Genomic DNA, 24,828 nt, shown 5'->3' on the forward strand with positions numbered 1-24,828 from the left:
TCCCCGCCCCGCCCCGCCCCCCCGCGGCGCGCGCGCTGGCCGGGCAGCATGGCGGCGGCGGCGGGCGCCCCTCCGCCGGGTCCGCCTCAGCCACCTCCGCCGCCGCCGCCTGAGGAGTCGTCCGACAGCGAACCCGAGGCTGAGCCGGGCTCCCCGCAGAAGCTTATCCGTAAGGTGTCCACGTCGGGCCAGATCCGGCAGAAGGTGAGCCCGCGGCGTCGGCCGGGCGCGCGCCCCTCACGCCGCGGTCCCTGTCGAGGCCCGTGACCGTGTGCAAGCGGCCGCCCAGGCCCTGCCGGGCCCGAGGTCCTGCGGTCGCTGCTACGGGGCCGAGCGCGCCGCGGCTTAACGGACCGCGGGGACCGGGCCGCGAGGACGGGGCCGCGGGGACGGGTCTGCGGGGACTGGGCGCAGGTGGGCGCCGCCGCTGAGGAGACCGAGGCCCGGCGTGCTGCTGGGGCCGCTGCGGGGACCGCTGCGGGGGCCGCAGGCGCGTGCTCCCCGAGGCCTGGGGGTCTGTAGGTCTCAGCACCGGGTGCAGCTTCCCGTACTCACCTGTGTCAGGCTCACCCTCCACTGCCCAGCCCGCTGCGGGGTCCTCACCCCTATGTCCCGAAAGGGAAGGGATGCGCGTGTAGTGGCCGCTTCTCCCTCTCTCCCTCCCTCCCTTCCTCCCTTTCACCCTCCTCCCTCCTTGGGAAAGCCGGGACTCCTCACCCGCTGGGCACAGAACTCTCTCCGTGGAGAACTCCAGCCGCTCGGGATGCAGTGCACGCACAGAGACACATGTCTTTTTGTTGTCTTTCCCTAAGAATAAAGTTGCACCCTTTGCTTTCCCTTTCTGGTTCCTCTTGAGAACTGCGTATGGTTTCTTGCCCAGGTGAACCCTCCTTGTTGGAAGGGCTTCCTCAGGCAGGTGGCTGGACAGGTGGTGGCTAGCAGGTTGCCACCGTGGGGCAGCCCTGGCAGTTCCGGTTGGCACGGGCTTGCTCATCCTGCTGCAGTGCGCTTTTCCTCCCAGGCCAGTTAGTTACCCTTTACTGGAAAAACCATTTCTTGCTTTATCATCTGCCAGCCTCTGTTACTTGCCCGGGGTTGGGGATTGGGGTGTCATTTAGGTGCTGACGTGGTCCATTTGTTGTGTGGAACCCAAGTCATTCAGCACACGGGACCTAACACCTGTGTTATTCTAGCTATAACAGTTACAGCCCCAGGAACAAGTTTAAGGAGCCTTGATACTAATGGGAATGCCCTTTCCTAGTGCTTGGACCTTAAGATAGGTAGTGGTGTGAGGCAGATCAGACCCTGTGACTGAGGGGAATGGCGAGTGAAGGCCAGGATCGCGGTGGGGACGGTGGACTCCTCCGAGATTACATTGAGTCCAGAGTTTTATTGGTCAGGAGGTGTCTCCCTGCCTTTCCTCTGGACAAAAACAATAGCTGCTATACCAGCTGTTCTGGTTGTTGTTGTTGGTGGGAGTGACAGTTGTGGTGTTAAAAATACACCCGAGGACTTGTGTTCTGAATACATTCACATCTGCTGTACAGATAGCTCAAGGCTGATTTTTCTTCTGGGTTGCTAGAGCTTGTTAAGAAGTGGGAAATAAGTTTACTGTGTGCAATAACTCCCCTTTGTAGCAGAGAGACCATTCACAAAAATTTCCTGGTAATATGTGTGTGGCATATAATGCTAAGTTCCAAATGGTGTGTGATCAGAACCCACTCTTAGTGTTTGACCAGAGGAGCTTAGTGCAGGGGCGCTGTGACACAGGTGCTGAAGAACAGAGAGGAAGCTGCATTGAGGCAGTTCAGAGATGAGGCAATCAGCAGGAAGCCACTGCTACCACCCAGGGGTGGGGGAAAAGGTCAAAGGGAGAAGACCACATCAGACTCCAGGGCCAGTGGGCCCCTCCAGAAACTGGGTCAGAGGAGTCCCATCTGTCAGAGCTCTTGGGGCGGGGGAGCGGGGGAGAGCTGCTGCTCCATATATACTAATCCTTTGCCTGGGAATCCTGCCTGTAAGGGTCACCCCCTCTGCAGTTTGAAAACACAGGACTGAGGATGGGTCAGAGCTGGATGTATGGCAGGTCTTTAAACACATTAATCTACTGTAGCCTTTAGACATCATAATTTAGGAGAGAATTGGTAGTGGTCCTCAGATTTCAGAGTGCAGACACATCCCCTGGGGATCCTATTAAGTCTGATGCTGGTTGAGAAGGACTGGGTGGGGCCTTAGTATATTTTTAACAGGCTCCCAAAGTTGCTGCTGTTGTCCAGGAATCATGCTTTGAGAACCAAGACCCTAGGGTGGTCCTGTAGAGACAGAAACCTCACCAAGCTCATGTACTTCTGGTCACAAGGGGTTCTGAAAGTTTTCTCTAAGCCTCCCCTGAAAATTAGATGTGTGGAGCAGATCTGGGGTGGCCATTTATGACATGTTTGATTGGTGTCTCCCCAACCCCCCTTTGAATTCTTTGCAGTTGAAACTGCCCCCAGCAACCACATGGCTCTATTTGTGTTTTCTGACAACAGTACACAATGATGACAGTTGGGGTAGTAGAAAGAGAGACAGCTAGTTCGCTGAGCAGTGTGTGCATTAGCACTTTGGAGTGTATTTTGAAATCTGAGAAAAGAGCAGTGTAACTCTTTGAAGCTGTTATTTAAGATAGAATTTTGTTATAAGTTTTTTTAAAAGTTAACTTTTTTTTTATTTGAGTATAGAAATGTTTGTATTTTTTTTGTCTTTTTAAGTTTTCTTTTTTTGAGACAGGATTTCTCTGTGTAGTCTCAACTGACCTGGAACTCATTTTATAAACCAGGCCGGCCTCAAACTCAGAGATCTGCCTGCCTCTACCTCCCAAGTGTTGGAATAAAAGTCATGAGCCACCACACCCTGAAGAAATGTTTATATTTTTGATGTCAAATGTAAAGTGTTTTTTTTTTTTTTCCTTTGTGAAATGAAAAGTAACAGAAAGTAAGTAAAGGGATCAAGTTTTATTTTTTATTTTAGTGTTTGGAGGGAAATGGTTTCATGTAGTCCAGGCTGGCCTTGAACTTGCAGTGCAGCTGAGCACGACCTTGACCTTTTGATCTTTTGTCCTACCTCCTGAGTATATGCTATATATCCTACCTCCTAAGTATATGCTATATGTCCTACCTCCTGAGTATATGCTATATGCCCTACCTCCTGAGTGTATGCTATATGCCCTACCTCCTGAGTATATGCTATATGCCCTACCTCCTGAGTGTATGCTATACCCCTACCATGCCTAGTTTTTACAATCCTGAAAATTGAATTCAGGGCCTCAATGCTAGATAAATTGTCTACCAGCTGAGCCACATCCCCAGCCTTCAAGTTTTAAAAAGACTTGAAAAGCTCAGGTTTATGAAACACAACTATGGCTAGGAAAGTAGCTCAGTGGGTAGAGTGCTTCTCTAGCATGTGTGAAGCCAGTGTGATGGGGCATGTCTGTAACCCCAGCCAGAGATAGGAGCAGAAGAATCAGGAGTTTAGGGTCGCCTTTGGAAACTAGCCCAGGGTACAAGGCTCTGTCTCAAAAAATAAAAGAAAAAATAAAAGAAAAAATAAAAGAAAAAATAAAAGAAAAAATAAAAGAAAAAATAAAAGAAAAAAGGGACTATAGTTCACGTGTCATTTGATTTCCTCATGTAAGCAGTGGTTTGCCTGGGTATAGTGGTATTTCTAATCCCAGGTGGTGTGGAGGATGAGGCAGGAGAGTATGGAATAGCCTAGGCTATATTAACAGGATCTGGTTTTAGAAAACAAAACAAAGACTCTACAGTTGGATGGCTTTTGGCATGTTCACAGTTGTGCAAGCGTCACCACAGCCAATTTTAGAACTTTTCATCACTGGTTCCTCTCAGCTCCCTCAACCCTAGGCAACTGCTCATGTAATTTCTGTCTCTGTGCTTGCCCATGTTGTTTAGTTTTTGGAACTGGATACTAAATATGCTGTCTTTTGTGGTTTTTTTTTTTTCATTAAGCATATTTAAATTTAAAAATTAGCCTATAAAGTGATGAGTTTCATTGGAATACTCACATATATACTGTATCATTATACTTACATTCGGTATATTTTCAGGATTCCTCCAAGTTATATTGTGTGTCAATACCACATTCCTTTTTATTAGTATTCTGCTGTAGAAATAGGCTTCATTTTGTACATTTATCAGTTAATGGGATTACTTCTGCTTTTTGGCCTTTCTAATAACTCTCCTGTGAGTATTTGTTTACATGTTTGTATAGACGCATTTTCATACATATATACACACATACATACATACATACATACACAGACACAGACACACACACATACCTAGGAGTAAAAAAAATTTTTTTTCTCTGTATAGCCCTGGCTGTCCTGGAACTCACTTTGTAGACCAGGCTGGCCTGGAAATCGGAAATCCGCCTACCTCTGCCTTCCAAGTGCTGGGATTAAAGGCGTGCGCCACCACCGCCCGGCTAAAATTTTTGAGCTTTATGGAAACACTGTTGAACATTTTGAGGACCTGCTGGGCTGTCTCACAAGTCCTGGCCTCAGTGTGTGAGCAGCTCCAGGTCTCTGCATCCTTGTCATATTCACCATCTTTTTTATTATGGCTGATCTAGTAGGTGTGAAGTGGCATAAGATTTTTTTCCCCCTTCTTTTTCTTTTTCCTGTGCTAAATAAGAGATGAAGCCAGATCCTTATGTGGGCTAGGCAAGTGCTGTACCATTGAACTACCCTTGCAGCCCCTATAAATATATGTTCAAGTCTTCCACAGACTTTACTATGTATAACATCACATAAATAGGGGTCCTGTCCCTACGAGAGCAGTTACCCCTACTTAGATGGAGAAACTGCCTCCCATCAATGGAATCCTCAGCAAGGTTCAAACCCAGAAAATGATAGCTGCCATCCCAAGCTGTTTTGGTTGATCTTAGCAAGGATTCCAGGTCTTGACATGTTAAGTGTTATGCCAGGCACTTGGTGTTTTCTTGAACAGCAGTAACTTTCAGGGAGGTTAGGCAGGAGTCTAGTCAGGAGCCCGTAGGCAGGACAGCCATGAGGTTAACAAGAAGAGGTGATGTTAATGAGACCAGGGTGCTTTGAGAGGACATCAGGGTGAGACTCACCTAAACACAGGGAGAGCTGCCAAGGACTGCTTGAGGAAGTGACCTTGGCAAAGTGTGAGAAGAGAGGTCAGAGGGGAGCAGAGAGACTGAGCCACACTGGTGAGTGCAGTGCTAAGTGGCAGGGTCTGATGTGAGACACTGGCTAGGCTACAGAGAGGACCATGACCCTTGATGAATGTGAATGTGACATTGGAATTGCATTTGCCTTTGGAATTAGGACTGGGGTCTGTAGTGGGCATGGTGTCTTCCCCAAATCTGATCTGACCCAAACCTCAGACATGACCTTATAGAATCTTTGCAATTAGCTAAGGATCTTGAATTCAGGGTGAACTCTGATGTCTGGTGTCTTTATAAGAGAAACTTTGGACCCAAAGACTCAGAGGAAAAGGTAATGTATAAACAGCTGGGTACTGGGGCCAGCAAGATGGCTCAGCAAATAAAGCACTTGCTGTGTAAACCTGGCAACCTGTTTGATCTCTAGAACCCACATAAAGGTTGAAGCAAAAAACTCTTCTACAGGACAGTCCTCTGACTTCCACACAAGGAACCCCTTAAACTACTTCTACAGGACAGTCCTCTTGACTTCCACACAAGGAACCCCTTAAACAAACAAACAAACAGAAACAGCTGGATACTGTCACAGCCATAAACCCCACAGTGCCTAGGGAGCTTGGAATTGCCAGTGGGACCAGCAGAAGAGAGGTAGCTCTACTGATCCCTGCATTTCAGACCTGGCTTTCTGCACTGTGACAATAAACTTTCCATCTTTTTAGTCTTGTAGGCTATAGGGCTTTGTTCCAGAGGTCCAGGATGTTAGCACAGGGTATAGTAGGGCTGACACTGAAGGGGCTGGGGGCTGACTTTTGTTGTGGAGTGCTTCACGTAAAACTGTAGTACAAAGGAAATAGACACAAGGACATGAAATATAGAAATATCTGGGGCTGGTGAGATAGCTAAGAGGAAAAGGGAGCTTGCCACCAAGCCCAATAACCTGAATTCAATAAGCCCCACGTTGTGAAAGGAAAGAACCAATTCTAGGAAGTTGCCCTCTAACCTCCACATGCATATCACAGCACAAACTTTCCCCCTCCAAATAAATATATAAATATACTTAAAACAAATATATAAATATAATTTTAAAAAGGGAAACATCTGAAGAAGGTCTGACATATGTTTGACTGTCATGAGAGGAGACAGACTTGAGCAGAAACAGGACTTGAAGGGGTAACTGTTAATTGAGGCCATCCTGTAGCCAATAGAAGGCACTGTCCACATGAAAGGCACACACAGGGCACTCCATATGCAGTGGTGAAAGGTGTAGTGATCAGAAATCATTGTTAGAGAGAAACCTCTCTGGCGAGTGAGGTTAATAGTGGTGTTCTTAACAAAAAAGCATAGGACCCAGAAGTCAGTTGAAATTTAAGTACTGGAAGAAGCTGACTCCAAGGATTCTTTATGAAGCAAAACCATCCCCTAGCAATGAGCTAGCCCCAAGTACTATGCACCCAAGTAAACAGTGTGTTGAAGAAGGAGACATTTAAGGATTGTTTGTTTGTTTGCTTTATATAAAGGGAAATGATTTCAAGTGAAAGGTTAGAATTGTTGGAAGGGATAAAGAGCAATGTGCAGGTGTGTGTGAAAAAGACCAGGTGGTTCTTGGCTGTGAGTATTAACTCTGACTTTGGTTTAAAAAACATACAGAATTAAACACAATAATGTCATGAAAGTCAAAAAGGTAAACTGTAAAACTATCCTTTTTTTTTTTTTAAAGTTATAGAATGTTAAACTAGCTAAGGATAAGAGTCCTAATCTGTGTTGTAGCTCTAAAATAGCCATGGACTGTGTGATGCTGTATGTAAGTCAAGGACTGGAAAGTGATATAATAAATTCTAGGAAAGAAGGCAGGAAAAGAGAGAAAAAGGGATACTGAACAGGTGGGGCAAAAAGCAAGCAAGCAGTAAGTCAGGAGTCTAAAGTCCCAGTGTGTCCATCAGCTGTGATGGATGTGAGAGAGCAGGAGGGACTCATCACAGAAGCAGAGTAAGTACTCTCTCGCCTAGCCCAGCTCCACACAACTCTAAGTGGATTTAAGTTCCAGCTAAGAGAGAGTATGTAAACTAATTAATCTAAGTTACTTAAATGACACATTTGCCGGGCTGTGGTGGTGCACACCTTTAATCCCAGCACTTGGGAGGCAGAGGCAGGCGGATTTCTGAGTTCGAGGCCAGCCTGGTCTACAGAGTGAGTTCCAGGACAGCCAGGGCTACACAGAGAAACCCTGTCTCTAAAAAACAAAACAAAACAAAAAAAACAAAAAAATAAAATGACACATTTAAAACACAGATGTAAAGTGATTGAAAATAAAGGAATGGAGAGAGTAATGCAAAGACTAACCAAAAAATTGATGTGTTAGCGTTAATATCCAAAGTAGGCCAAAGCCAAAGTTATCTTAACTAAAGGTATTATACTGATAAATGAGTTTATAAAAGGTTTGAATAATTAAAAACTTGTAAGAAACTTTTAAGTACCTAGTAATATATCTTAAAGTGATATAAAAGAAAAATTAACACAAATATAACAGGAATCTCAAATTCCCACAAGATGGTGGCTCACCACCCATAGCACTTCCTTGAGAGGAAGAGGCGGGAAGGTCAGAAGTTCACTGTCACCCACTGCTGCATGATGAGTTTGAGACTAGCCTGGGATATTTGAGACCTTGTTTGAAATCAATATCAATAACAACACCCCCTTCTTCCTCCCTAAATAATAGGATTTACTTTTTTGAGGAAGTGTCTTATTATGTAGCTCTTGTTGGCCTCAAATTCACAGCAGTCCAACTACCTCAGCCTCCTGAGTGCTGGAATTTCAGGTGTGTATAACTGCACACAGCTTCATAGTGGAGTAATTTAATGTATGTGTCTCAGGTGGTATTAAGGCAAAGTAGTCCTGGAAAAGAATGTACAAGTGTAGCAGAATTAAACAACATGGCACATGGATAGACTATTATACCTAATAATCACAGAACTTAGTTCTCAAATGTATAGATGAACTTGTCAAAATTCCTCATGTGCTGGCTACAAGGGAAGTTTCAGCAGTGTTCACAAGAACGCAACAGAGTATGTTTTTTGATAGCAGTGGAATTAAATAAGACATGCATTAATACAAAGAAATCCTGAGAGTGTATCTGGAAATGTAAGAGTCAATTTCTAAGTACTTTATGGATCAAAGAAAGCTAGAAATACTTTTTGAGTTGAATGATAGCAATATATGTATGTGTATATGTAGCTGTAATTCTAACACTCAGGAGGCTGAGGCAGGGGTGTGAGTTTGAGGACAAATGGGGCTACAGATTGAAACCTTTAAAAATAGAGTCCCAAATCAACTAACAACCAGCCAAACAACCAAACTAACAAAAACCCAAACCAACTCAACCAGCCAACCAGCCAACCAAGCAAGCACAACATTGATAGCATATAGCAGAGTCACATCTAGAGGAAAATTCCCACGAATCACAGTGGACACTAGAAAAGAAGACATGTTGGAAATCCATGAAATTTGAGGAGCAATCCATCGAATCCAAAGAAAATGGAACAGCTTGTGTAAAGGGAAGGGAAGAGAGAGGGGAGGAGGCTGATAAAAGTCTGCAGCAGTGCTATGGCAGGAGGGGACTTTCAGCTGAAAATAGGTACAGGGGTAAGACTGGAGAGCTGTGTTGGAACCCACTTAAGAGATAAGAAGTCTGATAATAGGATCCAGATTAACAAAATGGCTCCAGCGGTGTCATGGTTGCTTGAGAGGATGCTGCCAATCCCCAGGGTAGGGATGATGGCAGCCTGTGACAGGGTGGATGGAGCTAGCTGGGTTGAGAGAGAGGTAAGAGGGGACTCTGCTGGCTTGGTATGGGTGCTGGGGAAGAGGAGGTTGATGACTCTTATGAGGCATGGGGGACTTTTTCTGAGGCAGATGCCTCAGAGTGAATCAGGACCAGTTTGGGGAATTAGCTCTGATCACCTCCAACCCTGTGTGCTATCCTGGATTAAGCCTTACCCTCCTCTCCACCCAGCTCCAAATCACCATGTGGCAACTATAGGGGTGATTTATCCCAGCCTAGAGGCAAGTGTGACAGTGGATTAGGCTGTCAGCCAGGAGGAGGGGCAGGGAAGAAAGGTGGGGAGAGAAGGAGAGGCGCTCAGTGAGGGCTGGGGAAGGTGAGTGACTTGGTCTGTGGGCCATTCCTAAACACCTCAGCAGACACTGAAACACCATAGCTTTCCCTCTAACACATCAGGTCTTTGCACTGAAACATGGTTAACACACTATCCTCAGACATCCAGATCATTTTTGCACTTTCCTGATTGAACCCAAGTGTGTTTTATGCCCCCAACACCCCCATGACAGTAAATGCTGAAGAGGTAAGGGCAGCTGTCTTGTAAGATCTCTGTCTGATTGCTTCCTTATGGGTGTTTTCACATTGTTCTTTTATCCTTTGTTTCCTATAACCTGGAAGTGAGAGGTCTCTAAGACTCCTTAATATTCAGGCTGGCATTTGGGGAACCTTTGATTGTGGGAAACTCTGAACTGTCTTGTAGCCCAGCTGAAGCTACGTCTGCCATCTAGTCTCTCAGATGTCATCACTAGATGTTTTCATGGAGATGTGGACCTTTCAAATTAGCAAGTTCTCTAAGTGGTGCTTCCCAGGCATTGTACAAATGTTATTTTCCAGCTTTCACATACCAGGTTTTAGCCTTTAAGTGTGTCTGAGTGTGTAAAATGGAGAGTCCTCTGTTCTGTCACTTGTTCCACATTTGTGTTGCTGTTGCCTCCCCTATCCCCTCTTTCTGCAGATTCTCACCATGTATGCAGTCCAGGCTGGCCTCAAACTTGAGGTCCTTCTGCTTTAGTGTCCTAAATGTTAGGAGTATAGGCATGTGACATCTTGCCAGTCATGGTTTTTGCTTTACAATTTTATTAAGTTTTGATTTTGAGATGGGGTTTCATTGTAAACCTCTGGCTAGCTTGGAACTCACTACATAGACCAGGTGACTTTGAACTCACAGAGATCTGCTTGTCGCTGTCCCCTGAGCACTGAGATCAAAGGTATGCATCACCATACCTAGCTGCTTTTTATTTAGAAATTTTACTTATTATGTGTATGTGTGCACAGGCTCATGTGTGAGTTAGAAGATGACTGTTGGTAGCTGGTGTTCTCCCTCCACCATAAGCTCAGTTTATTCACTGAGCTGTGTTTCTGACTTGACAGGTGATATTCTTTTCTTTTTCTTTCTCCTTTTTTAAATACAGTGTTCTCTATTATGTAGCCCTGACCCTCCAGAACTTGCTACGTAGACCAGGTTGGCAGTTGTTGATTTTGATGCTCTCATTATTATCTTTTTTATTTCTGAGTGATCTTAGCAGGCTTGCCATCTGTCATCTTGAGTTCAAATTTGTGGCAAGGTGCATTCCTTGTAGTGGAGGTGGTGTGCTGGTGTATGACATTGTACATCTTCCCTCCTGTGCTCAGGACAGGAGTTCCTAATGGTCCTGGCACTTAAGGCTTGTGGGCCTTTCTTACCCTTTCTGCACTGGATTGAGTTTGCACTGGGAAGAGTCTGGCAGCATTCTCCTGAGTCCCTCGTTGATCTCCTTGTATTGTTTCTACAGTTCTTACTGTTTGTATGCTGGATGGTCTGAGTTCATACCACTGTATCCCTGGACCTTGCATGGTTATGCCTCCTCTCTTGATTTAACCTGCAGTCTTTAGGGAGCCTCAATTTTGTTTTATACTACAACTGATACCTTTGTTTATTGTACATTTTCCTCATTAGCCCTTCGACTTGGGTTTTAATTCTGCTGCCATGTGATGAATTCTGCTTCTTTTTTCCTAATCTTGGCCGTTATATTAGCTTGCTGTCTTTTAAATTTTATCCTGTTCTCATTTGATGTTCCCTGTCTTTTGAAAAATGATGAACTTTCTTTCTTTTATAAAGGCAGTGTCTTCCTGAATCTTACTAACGAAGAGAAGCACATGTACACATTTCCCCTCTCTCTCCTCTTGCCTTTTTCTCTCCTCTTCCCCCATCCCTGTTTCCTCTCCCCCACACCCTTCCCTATCATCCTCAAATGTAACCCAGGGTCTCTCTCATGTTTGGCAAGCTGTCTACTCCTGAGTCACTCTTAAACCCAACAGCATGCATTTTCTAAAACAGCTTTCTGTTTTCTATAATAATTAATTTCATAGTCACGTGGATGCTGGGAATTGAACCTGGGTCCTCCAGAAGCACAGCCAGTGCTCCTAACCACTGAGCCATCTCTCCAGCCCTACATAAGGTTTTGATTTTAGAGAAGTCTCATTTTTTTCTTTTGTTGCTTGTTCTTTCGGTGTTATGTTTTAAGAAACCATTGAGTCCTATGGACGTCTGAAGCTTTATTGTTGTAGCTCTTACATATGGACTGTTTGCAGTTATGTTTTTAAATCTGGTGTGAAGTAAAGTCCATGGCTTATTCAGCTGTTACAGCTCTCCAGCTGCAGTCTCAAGTTCAGTGTGCCAGTGAGAGTGTTTTCTAGGAAGAATTTGTTGTCTTGACACTTGGAGGTTATTGTTTGCTTGTTTTGTTTTGGTATAGGGTCTCACTGTGTGGCTCAGCTGGGCTCTCTTGATCATTTCCCTGGGTCCACCTCTTGAGTGACATTGAATTAGGCTGACAAATAGAGAGGTTTTTTGGTGGTGGTAGTGGTGTTGTGACAGTCTTGATCTATAGCTCAGGTTGTCCTAGAACTCATTATGTAGCTCAGGTTGGCCTCGAACTAGTAATCCTCCTGTTTTGTACTCCCAAGTGCTGGGATTAATGGTTTGACTTACTCAATAGTCAAAATATTTAGAAGGACATTTCTGCCCTTACCCTTTGAACTCTAAGAATAGATGCTTGACCCAACTTTTGCCTGTTTAAAGTTTGAAATAACATTGATGTTGTTAGACCTAGGGATGTGCCCTCTCCCTCATTTCCACTTTTAGTCCTGTTTGCTCTTGAGATCTTTATAAAATGTGTTGAGTAAAGGTCCTTTGGGAGTGCTATTGGTTTCTTTTCTGTGAATGGCTGGATGCTTTCATGCTATGAGTGGACAAATAGAACCCAAGGTTGTCAAGGTTATGAAATGTGTGCTTGCTCAGCATATGTGAAATTATGCGCCCTATCTCTAATGTCAAACCAGACCAAATCAACCAAAGTTGCAAATAGCTTCATATTAAGCTGGGTGTGGCAGCACACATCTTTAGCTCTAACCCTTGGGAGACAGAGGCAGGCAGATCTCCCTGAGTTCAGGACTAGCTTAGTCTATGTAGTGGGACCCTGTTTCAGACAAACAAAAAACTAACAACAAAAAGATGTCAAGGGCTTTAGAAATGGTTGAGGGTTACATATTTTCCTCAGGACACATATCAGGTGCCTCACAACTACTGCCTGTTACTGTAGCTCCAGGAGACCTGACACGTCTATCATCTACAGGCATGTGTATAAACCCATACACAGACACAAACATACATACAATTAAAAAGAAAATAAACATTTTAAAAAAACAATTCATCAGACCTCAGTTGATTATCAGTGAGTCAAAGATATAGCTGACTGGTACTAAGTGTTGGCCTGTGTGATTGCGTGTTCTCTCTCTCTGTCTGTCTGTCTCTCTTTCCTTCCCTCCCTCCCTCCCTCCCTCCCTCCCTCCCTCCCTCCCTCCCTGTCTCTGTCTCTGTCTCTGTCTCTGTCTCTGTCTCTGTCTCTGTGTGTTGTGTACTGATTTCACCTTCACAGCTCTGTGAAGGTTGTGAGGGTATTGGGACACCTGGCTCCAGTCACACAGCTAGAAGCAACAGAACAAGTGACTGAGTAGCCAGAGTAGGTGTAGCCTAGTGCAGCCTTCTGTGCAGGTGACCGAGGAAGGCTGGAATGGGACAGTGCTTTGTGCTGTTGGGGAACAGCAAGGCAAAGTCAATACATTATTGAGTGGGTTTTAGCTAAACAACAGCATTTGGAGGGAAAATGATATGGGGCTCCTGGTGTGTGTATGTGTATGAATTTGAAGTATTGTTAGTAAACTGTTTCCCTGCATTTTTCTCATAGGGACACGTGTTATTTTATCCTAGAGAAAAAGGGTGCTGTCCTTCAGTGAAGGTCTGGGTGATGAGTGGAGCCTGGTAGTGAGTGTATGTCTGTAGAGGGTGTTATAGTCCTGATGTGGGATATGGAGAGAGACCTTTATTCATTCTCTTCTTTGGAACATTCTAAAACACAGCCAGACCTGGTAGATTAAAGCACACTGAATCCAGTGTAACAGGGGACCCACCAGAGATACCATCAGATGCAGTTTATAGCCAATTGAAAGTCTTTATTCCAGCTTTCTAAAATTACAATCAGATATTCGGGACCCAAGAGTAGCATTGAGTGTTTAGAGTAAGGGGTTTTTTAAAGGCAAAACCACATCCTGGTATCTCACTCAGCAGCTGCAGGGGAAGGTTTGCACAGGCAGGCAATTTAACAGAAGCTAAAATAAGCAGTTAGCTGGGGCAGCTTGGCCTTAGGTTCCTAGAGTAGAGCTGGGTAATTTTCTTCAGGGCTCAGTTAAATCTAAAATGGCCTCAGCAAGAAGAATGCAAGATGGAGGAACCTCTGTATTGTTTTGCTCTGTCACATTCCCTACTAGTTCTATAGTCATTGTCTTAGTCAGGGTTTCTATTCCTGCACAAACATCATGACCAAGAAGCAAGTTGGGGAAGAAAGGGTTTATTCGGCTTACACTTCCATACTGCTGTTCATCACCAAAGGAAGTCAGGACTGGAACTCAAGCAGGTCAGAAAGCAGGAGCTGATGCAGAGGCCATGGAGGGATGTTCTTTACTGGCTTGCCTCCCCTGGCTTGCTCAGCCTACTCTCTTATAGAACCCAAGACTACCAGCCCAGGGATGGTCCCACCCACAAGGGGCCTTTCCCCCTTGATCACTAATTGAGAAAATGCCTTACAGTTGGATCTCATGGAGGCATTTCCTCAACTGAAGCTCCTTTCTCTGTGATAACTCCAGCTGTGTCAAGTTGACACAAAAATAGCCAGTACAGTCATGAATCAAATCGTCAACTTGTCCTAAGGACCAATAGCTTAACTGAGTTTATTCTCTGATGTAGTTGGCCATCCAGTTGAGATGCAGGATCTCATCATTATCCTGATCAGAATAAGAATTAATAGTCTAGCTAATGTTGACAGTAAGGTGGTCAGTCATGGGGACTAGGTAAACAGACTGGTACCAGTTATCTGATCTATGTCTCCTTTTTATCTTCCTTTGAGTTTTTCTTTGACCATGTTTCCCCTAATTAGCCATGATTGATTGGCATGCAAAGGCCATGCAAAGTCCTCCCTGTTTTATAAAAAGGGGTCAGGACTGTAGGACTAAGAGAGTCAACTTAATGTTCCAGCCTGGAAATAGAATTCCCCAAATGGCTTCGTTCTGAGTCTATCTGGAAGCTCAGTTCCCTAAAGATTTGATTTCTAGCAACCAAGACTGAGGTTCCTATGGCAGTTACGCTGGCTGTTTCTACCTCTACTAGACTTGGACCAGAGTTTGAGCACATTTGACCATTGTTAACATTGAGTCAAGGCCAGTATGAACTCTCCCTTCTTTTGCATTATAGGCATATACCAGAGAGATAGCATAGACCAGTATATGTAGGGTGGGGTGTGACTTTGTAGTGAGTTGGAGGAGGCACATTTAATCAAACTGTTAGTACAAGCAAGCCAGAGAATTTGAGGACATGATGCGATACTTGTCCTTGGCAGGACGACTAACCATTGGCAGGGCATGTATAACATTGTAGTCCCTGAAGGCCTTTTTCTTGCCAGTCTCCTCTACAATCTGATTTACTGATCCATGTCCCTCCCCTAGACCCATATTGTTCCACCCCTGGAAGGGACATAAGAGAGCAGAAGTCTACCTGAAAGATAGGGTTTCCATCCCTCGTTTTTTCTGAGTTCTCATGTTCAGGTTTAGGGCTAATGGCGATAGTAAACTCTTGTTAGTCTTACCTTTAAGGGGTCCAAGGTCCAAGTACAGCTGTCCTCAGTGGCTTTTATTTTTTATTTTATTTTTAATCTCCCAAGGGATGATACCAGCTACTTTGACAGCAATTGGAGTGGTGACGATAACTGGGTAGGGTCCTTTTCAGACAGTTCTAAGGTCTAGTCAGGGATCCTCTTTATCTAAATCAACTCACCTGACTAGGACTGGTGATGGGATTTGGAGATAGGAGATAGCAGGTGTCTTAGGGGTTCCATTGTTGTGAAGGGAAACCATGACCAAGGCAACTCTTACAAAGGAAAACATTTAATTGAGGCTGACTTATAGGTTCAGAGTTTCAGTCCATTATGATCATGGCAGGAAGCACAGTAGTGTCCAAGCAGACTGGAGGAGCCGAGAATTCTACATCTTCATCCAAAAGAAGCCAGGAGCAGACTATCCTCAGGCAGCTAGGAGGAAGGTCTCAAAGCCCATCCCCACAGTGACACACTTCCTCCAACAAGGTCATAGTGACACACAGCAAGGTCACTCCTCCTAATAGTGCCACTCCTTGGGGCCAAGCATATTCAAACCACCAAGTAAGATTCCCTTCACTGTTGATCAATGGCCTGGTGAGCTTCCTACAAATCCTGCAAGGACTTGAAAAGGGAATGATTTAGACATTTCTCTCTGGGGAATAGCTTGGAATTTGGGAGTGCTGTGGTCTTCCAAACATAATTTCATAAGGAATAAGCCACTCCCAATAAGGAGAACATCAGGCTCTGAGCAGGGCGAGGGGAGGAGGTTGGCCATTTTTTTTTAATTTTTAATATTTTTTTATTACGTATTTTCCTCAATTACATTTCCAATGCTATCCCAAAAGTCCCCCATAACCCCTCCCCCCACTTCCCTACCCACCCATTCCCATTTTTTTGGCCCTGGCATTCCCCTATATTGGGGCATATAAAGTTTGCAAGTCCAATGGGCCTCTCTTTCCATTGATGGCCGACTAGGCCATCTTTCGATACATATGCAGCTAGAGACAAGAGCTCCGGGGTACTGGTTAGTTCATCATGTTGTTCCCCCTATAGGGTTGCAGATCCCTTTAGCTCCTTGGGTACTTTCTCTAGCTTCTCTATTGGGAGCCCTGTGATCCATCCAATAGCTGACTGTGAGCATCCACTTCTGTGTTTGCTAGGCCCCGGCATCGTCTCACAAGAGACAGCTATATCTGGGTCCTTTCAGCAAAATCTTGCTAGTGTATGCAATGGTGTCAGCGTTTGGAAGCTGATTATGGGAGGCCATTTTTTTTTCTCCAGTTTTCAGGATCAGGTTGGTTAGTCTCCTTAAGAGTTCTCTGAGCTCATACACAGTGTAATTTCCAATTAATATTTAATATCTTTTTCAGATTTTGAGACACTTTGGTCATGAAGGCTGGGCTGTTTTGGACCAGAAGGTAGGGGCAGCCCAAACTTCGGAATTTTTTCTAAAGAAGTTTCTTAGCAACCATTGATGTTCTGATAGGGTAATCCTTCATCCATCCTGAGAAGCTGTCTACAAACACTAGCAAATATTCATAGCACAAAATACTAGGCCTGATTTCAGCACAGTCCAGTGCCCAATTTTCACAGGTCCATTTCCTTGGGTATTCTTTCCCACTTTCGGATTTATCTGAGCCACAGGTGGCACATCTAAAAAGTGGCGTTTTAATCCAAAGTTGGAACATAACTGCTGAGGAGTTCAGCAGTTTTCACAGCAGCTAGGTAGGTGGCTTGGTGGAGATCCATAACCAGTTGTCTTCTCAGAATCATGAGAAGAATGGGTCTGCTGTCTAGTAGCATGCACCATCCATGTTATCCTGTGTGGTCAGTTCTTGTTTTGCTCAGACAATTTCACCTGGGGTATATTCCAGGTGCATCAGCAGGGCTACTAAGAGTTGGAGAGCCCCTTGGTTCTAGAGCTACTTCTTGGGTGGCTATGTCAGCCATTTTTTTGCTTCTGGCTTCTGGGGAATCTCCATTTTAGTGTCTTTTGCAATGAACAACAGCCATCCTCTTGGGTAAGTAGTTAGCCTTCCAATAGAGCTAAGATTTCTTTTCTATTTTGGATTTCTTTTTCTGTTGAGGTTCACAGGTCCTCTTTTCTTATCTAGAGCCCTGTGGACATAGACCATTGTGAAAGCATATACTCTATACAATATGGTGATAGTATAAGTGCTACAGCTCTGAGGGGGAAGGTTTCCAATGTCTGTTTTGGCAGTTGTTTTTCCCAATGCAAGTGTTATAGCTATGAAGGGAAGGGTAGCCTGCAATCAGGAGCCAAAGAATACCACAAAGTCATACCGTACAACAGATCTCACACAAGAGATTTATTGGGAGGGGAAAACTCAGGAGGGTGGCTGCCAGTAAGAAGCAGCAGAAAACTGGGAAGAATGCAGAATTCATATAGGGTTTCTAGGGAATGTGGCCTGAGATTGGAGGGATTATGTGGCCTGATTTTGAGGCAACATTGGCTGGCTACTCTTGAGTCTCAAAGGGTTAGGTGTGGCTGTCAGAGTAGTCTAGGGGTGGAGCCTGGCAGCTATAGGTTTCCAGGTGTGGGGTTTACAAAGGAAGTCTCTGCCCAGGCAGGGAATTGCCAACAGATAGTCTGGTCTTTCCTCCAGTCGAGTGCTTTAGTCAAAGCTAAAAGCTCAGCTCACTGAGCTGAGGGTTCCCCTGCTTAAAGAGTTATATCTGATCCTTTCTTGGACAAAACTGCTCCCATCTGTAAACAATACCTGGTCTGGTGTCACCAACGGGTCATCAGTTAGATCAGGTCTGATAGACTGGATCATGTCACTCGCTTCAAGATAGTCATTTAGGGGATCTGCAGGGTCATCATTTAGCAGGTGACTGGCAGGGTTAAGGGTTGATGCCTTGTGGAACTAAATGTGGGATTGATTGAGAAGTGGGGCTTGGTATTGGGTTACCTGGGCATTAGATATCCATTTCTCAGGTCCTCAAGAGGTCCTTAACAAAGCATGGAGCTGTCAGGAACAGTTAGTGCCTTTAAGTTAATTTGTCAGTTTCTTTTACAAGTATACTCAGTCATCTGCCTGCAACCAGGTCAAGACTCTTGGACAGATATGTCACAGGTCTTTTCTAGGGATCCAGGATTTGTGTGAGGACCCCTTAGACAATGCTTCTCACCTTATCCATATACAAGTGGAATGACTTAGAAATGTTTGGGAGGGCCAAGGCCAGGACAGACAGCAGGGGGTTTTTCAAGTCTTCAAAGGCTCTCTGCTCATAATCTGTGTACCTTGATTCTGTCATAGAGGGGTTTGGCAATTTCAGAAAATCTCATTATCCATAGCTGGCAGTATCCAATTGCCCCCAGAAAATCTCATACTTTCTTTTTTTGAAGCAGAGATTTGCAAGGTGACTGAAATATGGTCATGGGAAATTATCCACTTATCTTCCTCTAGGTTGTAGCTTAGGTATGTGAGCTGAGGGATACACAGCTGAGTCTTCTTGGCTCACACTCAAGGGCTCAGAGGGTTTCTAAAAGGCCTTCTGTCTGCATTCCTCCTCAGTAGTTGAAGCTATGAGGAAGTCTTTACATACCTCTGTCTGGGGTGGCTGGGGCCATCTGTAAAAAGTGTTTTTGTTAGGATGGAAGGGTATCCTGGGACTTGGAAGCCCAGGGAAGGAAGGGCCTGTCATCACTTTGACAGCTTTTGTGGCTCAGCTGGGGAAACTCTACCCAGGGAGCTGCAACGCCTCTGCTGAGGAGGCTCTCTCTCTCAGAGATATGTGGTTCCTGAGCTCCCATGTTTTAGGATGGCTTCTATTGGGACACTGACCCACCTCAGAGCTGTAAGGCCCCTGAGCTCCTGTGTCTCAGGATGCCCTTCCACTGGGATGCATTCTCCCCTCAGAGCTGTGTGGTTCCTGGGCTTCCGAGTCCCAGGATGCCCTTCCAGCTGAGCAGAAACCACTTAAAATCAGACCAGGGAAGTCTGGAGATGTTTTACTCAGATCCCAGATATAGGATTTAAGGTCACTTCCAGCTTCCTCTCTTATGTCCTAACCAGATGGTACCGCCTATAGACCAAATTTACCTCTGAAAGTGTTCAGACCATATGACTTTTGACTCCCTCCCCCTTTTGGGTGTTGGCTTGGTGCCTCTAGAGTACTTGGTGGTGATCAGTCACATTTTTTCTGGAGCCTTGGAACATTTCAAGTTGCCCTCTAGGATCCCTTGTAGAGATCTTCCTGGGGCCTCCAAAATAGAGGAGCCCAGGAGATGTAACCACTCAGACATGGTTTCTAGCTAACTGAAAGCCTTCATTCCAGATGGCTGGGTCTATACTCACGTATTCAGGACCCACATTTTTAGAGTAAGTGCTGAGTTTTTGGAATAAGGGCTTTTTTATTTAGTTATTTGTTTATTTATTTATGGTTTTTTGAGACAGGGTTTCTCTGTATAGCCCTGGGAGTCCTGGAACTCACTCTGTAGACCAGGCTGGCCTCGAACTCAGAGATCCACCTGTCTCTGCCTCTGAGTGCTGGGATTAAAGGCGTGTGCCACCACGCCCGGCATAAGGGCTTTTTAAAGGTAAAAACCACATCCTGATATCTTAGCAGCTATAGGGGGAGGTTTTACTCAAGCAAGCAGTTTAACAGAAGCTAAACTAAGTGGTTAGCTGGAAAGGGAGGTTTGTATAAGCAGTCAGTTTAACAGAAGCTAAGTTAGCTGGGGCATTTTGATCTTAGATTCCTAGAATAGAATTACATGCTCTTTGTTTAAACTTTTAAATTCTGTGATGGAAAGCCGGACATGGTGGCGCACGCCTTTAGTCCCAGCACTTGGGAGGCAGAGGCAGGTGAGTTTCTGAGTTCAAGGCCAGCCTGGTCTGCAGAGTGAGTTCCAGGATAGCCAGGGCTACACAGAGAAACCCTGTCTTGAAAAAAAAAAAAAATTCTGTGTTGGAAATTAATCTAAATTTATCTAAGCAGGGAATTGAAGGTCTTGATATAAATAGGATCTATTTTATTTTAGCTGGATAGTCAAACCATTTGATGTATGTACACTGTCATTTTCTCCTAGATACATTATGTCAGTGTCCCTCAGAATCTGAAGGAACTCAAGAAGTATATGGAGAAATAAAACAGGAAGGGGGCTTAGTCAAGTATTGTTTTTTGGGAAGCAGATTTTAAAGTAATTCTTGTATTGCCTAATTCTACTTTCCTGTGCTCTGCACACACTTGAAAGAAGGCTGGAAGGATGTTATCTGAGAATATGAGCAGTGGCTGGACCCTGGGTGTGGCAACTAAATTAGAAGCAACTTCCCATGTAGAAAGATAGCTGAAAGGTGGGCTGTTTCACTTGGTGCTTTATTTCCATCTGGGGACTGTAAATGAGTGAGAGCAGGCCCCCAGCTTCTACTGTTTGAACATGACAGTGACACTCCATGGAACCCTGAAAAACAGTTTTTTTTTCTTTTCTTTTTCTTTTCTTTTTTTTTTTTTAAGGGGTGGGTGGGTGTTTTGAGACAAGGTTTCTCTGTGTAACCCTGGCTGTCCTGGAACTCACTCTATAGATCAGGCTGACCTCAATCTCACAAGAGATCCACCTGCCTCGGCCTCCGGAGGGTGTGCCACTGCTGCCCAGAAGAAAGCAGTTAAGAGTTCTGTGTGCTGTGCTTTTAGAGGAATGATGGAGGACTACTGACTTAGTGTTCATGCTGCAGGCTTCTTGACCACTGACTTTTGCCTTTTTTCTTATTGGCCTTTTTGTTTGTTTGTTGTTTATTTGTAAGACAAAGTATCATTATATAGCCCAAGATAGTCTTGAACATATGATCTTTAGTACTGAAATTAAAGGGTGTACCACCATGTCTGGCTTTCTTAGTCTTGGTGTTTAGAGGCTCTTTTTAGATAAGAAATGTTAGGCCTTTATGGGTTGGTGAAACAGTTCCCGAGGCATTAGGGTGACCAAGCTGAATAGAATTATCAGGAGTTGATATGGTGAGGGAGATACCCTTAGGATGGCGTTCTATATTCCTGCAAACAGATTAGTCATTGTCTGCTCTATGAGGGTGAGTATTCTGGAAAGGATTTCTTCAGAGGCAGTGGCGTTTACCTCCAGTCTGAAGTGTAGTAGTTTTTCAGCTGCTGGAAAGAGGAGCTGACGATTCATAGGTCTCTTTAAAAGAATGGAGGTGGAGGGTTGTTGCTGTGAAGGGCCCTGGGCTAGAGAGGAAAGAAGTATGGGGAAAAGCATACCCACATTAGACCTCCCTTTGAAGCCTGGTGGGCCTGTGACTGAGGGTAGGCTCTCAGTTGTAAAGGTTATTGGGATCTTTGGGGGAGCTTTATAAACACTGCCCCCTTAGGTCCCTTAACTAATTGATTTTGATTTCTCAGGAAGGTCCCTCAGCTGGGGATGGATGAGGCTAGTGTTTCTCAGAGCCTGCCTGCCTGCCAGGTAGTTCTATTGGTGCTTGTAGTTGAAAGGCACCGGGTGAGAGGATATGACAGCAGGACAGATGGATAGAGCCCAAAGAAGACTGATATTTATTCTCCCTCCCTCCCTCCCTCCTTCCCTCCCTTCCTCCCTCCCTCCCTCCCTCCCTCCCTCCCTCCCTCTCCCCCTCTTTTTTTTGGGGTGTGGGGACAGGGTTTTAGCCCTGGCTGTCCCAAAACTTGCTTTGTAGACCAGGCTGTCATTGAACTCACAGAACTCCTGCTTGCCTTTGCCTCCCAAGTGCTGGTATTTCAGAAGTGAGCCACCACCATACCCAGAAGTCTGATTCTTCTTTTTTTAAGTTATGTATTTACATCCCAAATGCTGCTGCTGCCACCCTTCTCCCCCTCCTTCCAGGGTTCCTTCTCCATCCCCTTCCCTTTCACCTCTGAAAGGGAGGATAGCCCCTCCCTGGGTACCCCCCCCCCTCCCGTGCATCAAGTCTGCAGGATTAGGTGAGAAGTCTGATTCTTAACTTGTAAGTGGGCCCTTATCACAGCTGCTTGTCCAGGTAGGCTGGGAGAGAGCAGAGAACTGCATTCTAACCTGGTGCCTGGGAGGCCAATTCAGGTGCTCTGGAGCACACTTTGGTCTTGTTTTTCTTGTGCAAAGTGTTGCAGATGGAACCCTGGGGACTCTCCCTTGGTAAGCAATTGCTTTTTCACTGAACTCTATCCCCTCACACTTTGAGAGAAATGGAGAGTAGTAACTTACACTGGGTGTGGGCACATGCCTGGAATCCTAGTACTTAGGAGGCAGAAGCAGCAGGATCTGAAGTTCATGTCCACAGCTCCAGTTGCATTGTGATTTGAGACCAGTTTGAGTTTTATGAACTCATACCAAAAAACAAGACCAGAAAGGAGAGGCGGTGGCTGGGAGGGAAGAAGGAGAGGGAGGATTGATTGAGATTGATCAGAATTTAAGCTCTAAGTGTGGGACTTATTCTGGAAGAGGGACAGAACCAGTGGTACATGGTAGCCACTTAGAAATGAGGGTATTTTTACTTAAAAAAATATATTACGTGTGTGTGTGTGTGTGTGTGTGTTATGGAGGTATGGAGGTTGGTGATGTGCCACAGAACACAAGTCTGAGGACATCTTGTGGGAGCCGCTTCTTTTCTTCTACCTTGTTAGTCCTAGAGATTGAACTCAGGTTGTCAGTCTTGAGAGCAAGTGTCTTTATCTGCTGAACTATCTATTTTACTGGCTCTGATATTTCTTTTAGCTTTGATGATATTTGAGTCTAGACACAGGAAATACAAGGCTAAGAGTGAGTGACATGGCATAGGTCAGTGAAGAGAGTGGCTTGAGGTGAAGTCTATTCCATGTGGCTTGGACACTGTCGACAGCATTCAGTACTAGGTAGAGTGGGCAGTGACCTTTATTAGACAGAAGTGCACCGGACTGCTCATTTACATTAGGGCATTAGTACGGCTGCTGTAGCACTAGGCATTACATCTGCGCTCAAGTCAGAAACAAGGAGGAAGGGGGGTTTTGAAGCTGCTTGTGTTCCTTTATTCTAGAGACAGGAGAGCCATCTCCCTACACCAGCTCTGTGACTTTGCCCGGGATGGAGGAAATGGTAGTGAGCAGTGGGGAAGGCCCCTGAGATCTTGTTAGCAATGCCAGGCGACAATCTGCTTGATTGTGCTGGTGGATATTTTCTGTGAATACCAGATGAAGGACAGACCCTGAGCAGCGGGGTCTGTGAGTGAGGATAGGAATGAGATATCTCCCTTCCTCTTACTACAAGTTTCTATGGATTAGGGGCTTGAGAATATGGTCACTTTTAATACTGGTGCTGTTGGAAAGAAACCAGGGCATTGGCAAAGGTGAAATTTGGTTCTCTTTGGTAAGAAAATAAAGCTGTTGACACTTTCCCCAAGTTGGTATTTTGGAAGTCTTTAGAAAATAAGTCTATGTAGTGTTGCTCTTGTTACATGGACAGTGTCCTTCCTATGTGCATCCTGGGTCTGTGGGGCTGATAACTCTCCAGGATGGTGGCTGTCCAGGTATGCCTTAGTCTACACTCTTGCCATCAGGCCCTCAGTGTATAACATTGTATGTGTCCCTAGTTGTGCATTTCCTTAGTGTCCCAGTAGACCATGATAAGACCAGGTAGGGGTGCACATGGACTTGCTTATGGTATTGGGGCAGAGGAAATTGTTATGAATGTCCATGTTTGTGTAGGGGCATGTGTATGGTTGTGTACAAGGAAGCCAGAAGACAACCTTGGATATTGTGCCTCAGGCATCCCTCACTAGGACCTGAGCTTCACAGATTAGGCTAATTTGGCTGGCCAGGAGCTCTGGGGGAATCACCCAGTCTTTACCTTTCCCTAGTGTTTCTATTACAAATGTGAACCACCACTTCAGACTTTTTACGTGGGCTGTGTGGTTTGAACTTGGGTCCTTGTATTATGCTACAGCCACTTTACTGACTGGTCATTCTCTCCAGATACCCTCTTTTACTTTCTTCCTCTGCCTGACTCATATGTATGTATGTATGCTTGTATATGTATATTTAAAATTTTTAATTGTGTGTGTGCACGCACACACCTGCATGTGAATGAGGTGCCCCTGGAGACCAGAGACATCTGCTATCCCAGTCATTTGTGAGCTGCCTGATGTGGATACTGGGAACTAAACTTTGGTCCTCTGCAAGAACAGTACCTGCTCTGTACTTCTGAGCCATCTCTCTAGCCCCCATCTCATATTTTTAAAGTGAGCTTCTGAGTCTTCTCTCCCTGATGTGGGCCATGTGACCTATACAACAACAGCCAAGCAGTGATGTCCACTTTGTCACTCCTGTTGGGTTCTGTCTGTACACTAAGGAACAACTTTGAGTAACTCAGGCTCATGTGCTCTGACCTCCTTAAATATTTCTGCAGAGAGACTTGCACACACACACCTGTACCCTATGCCCTCACACCCTATTGTATACCTCTTTGCTCTGCAGCCTGAACTGTTGTCCGAGCTATTGCCTGCTCTGTGTCTGTGTTTGAAGAAGAGAGGCAGGAAAGAGAATACATTGCTGAATCCCCTCCCTGTGCCTGTCCCTGACTCTTGCTAGCTCTCTGGTCTGCCCGGCAAGCAGCATTTTCTTCTGGTTCCTCTTGCAGGCTTCCTTTGCAAAATCCAGCAC

General features: G+C 45.1%; 1 protein-coding gene across 3 annotated transcripts in view; it reads left to right on the top strand.

The window, feature by feature from the left end:
- The first annotated feature begins 33 nt into the window (after window positions 1-33).
- The window catches only part of Dgkd (diacylglycerol kinase delta), an 89,210-nt gene continuing 64,415 nt past the window's right edge, over window positions 34-24,828 (top strand). For 2 of the 3 annotated variants that reach the window (XM_021157517.3, XM_021157525.3), the window contains exon 1: window positions 34-204. In XM_021157517.3, coding sequence (XP_021013176.1) covers window positions 49-204 — 156 coding nt within the window. In that variant the 5' untranslated portion in view covers window positions 34-48. Of the gene's footprint in view, window positions 205-16,607; window positions 16,629-24,828 lie in introns of those variants that run through there. The other variant, XM_085839236.1, reaches the window with a different exon arrangement.

The sequence above is a fragment of the Mus caroli genome, unplaced genomic scaffold (assembly GCF_978045245.1).
Source record: "Mus caroli unplaced genomic scaffold, Mus_caroli_1 scaffold_1, whole genome shotgun sequence".
Taxonomy (NCBI): Eukaryota; Metazoa; Chordata; class Mammalia; order Rodentia; family Muridae; genus Mus; species Mus caroli.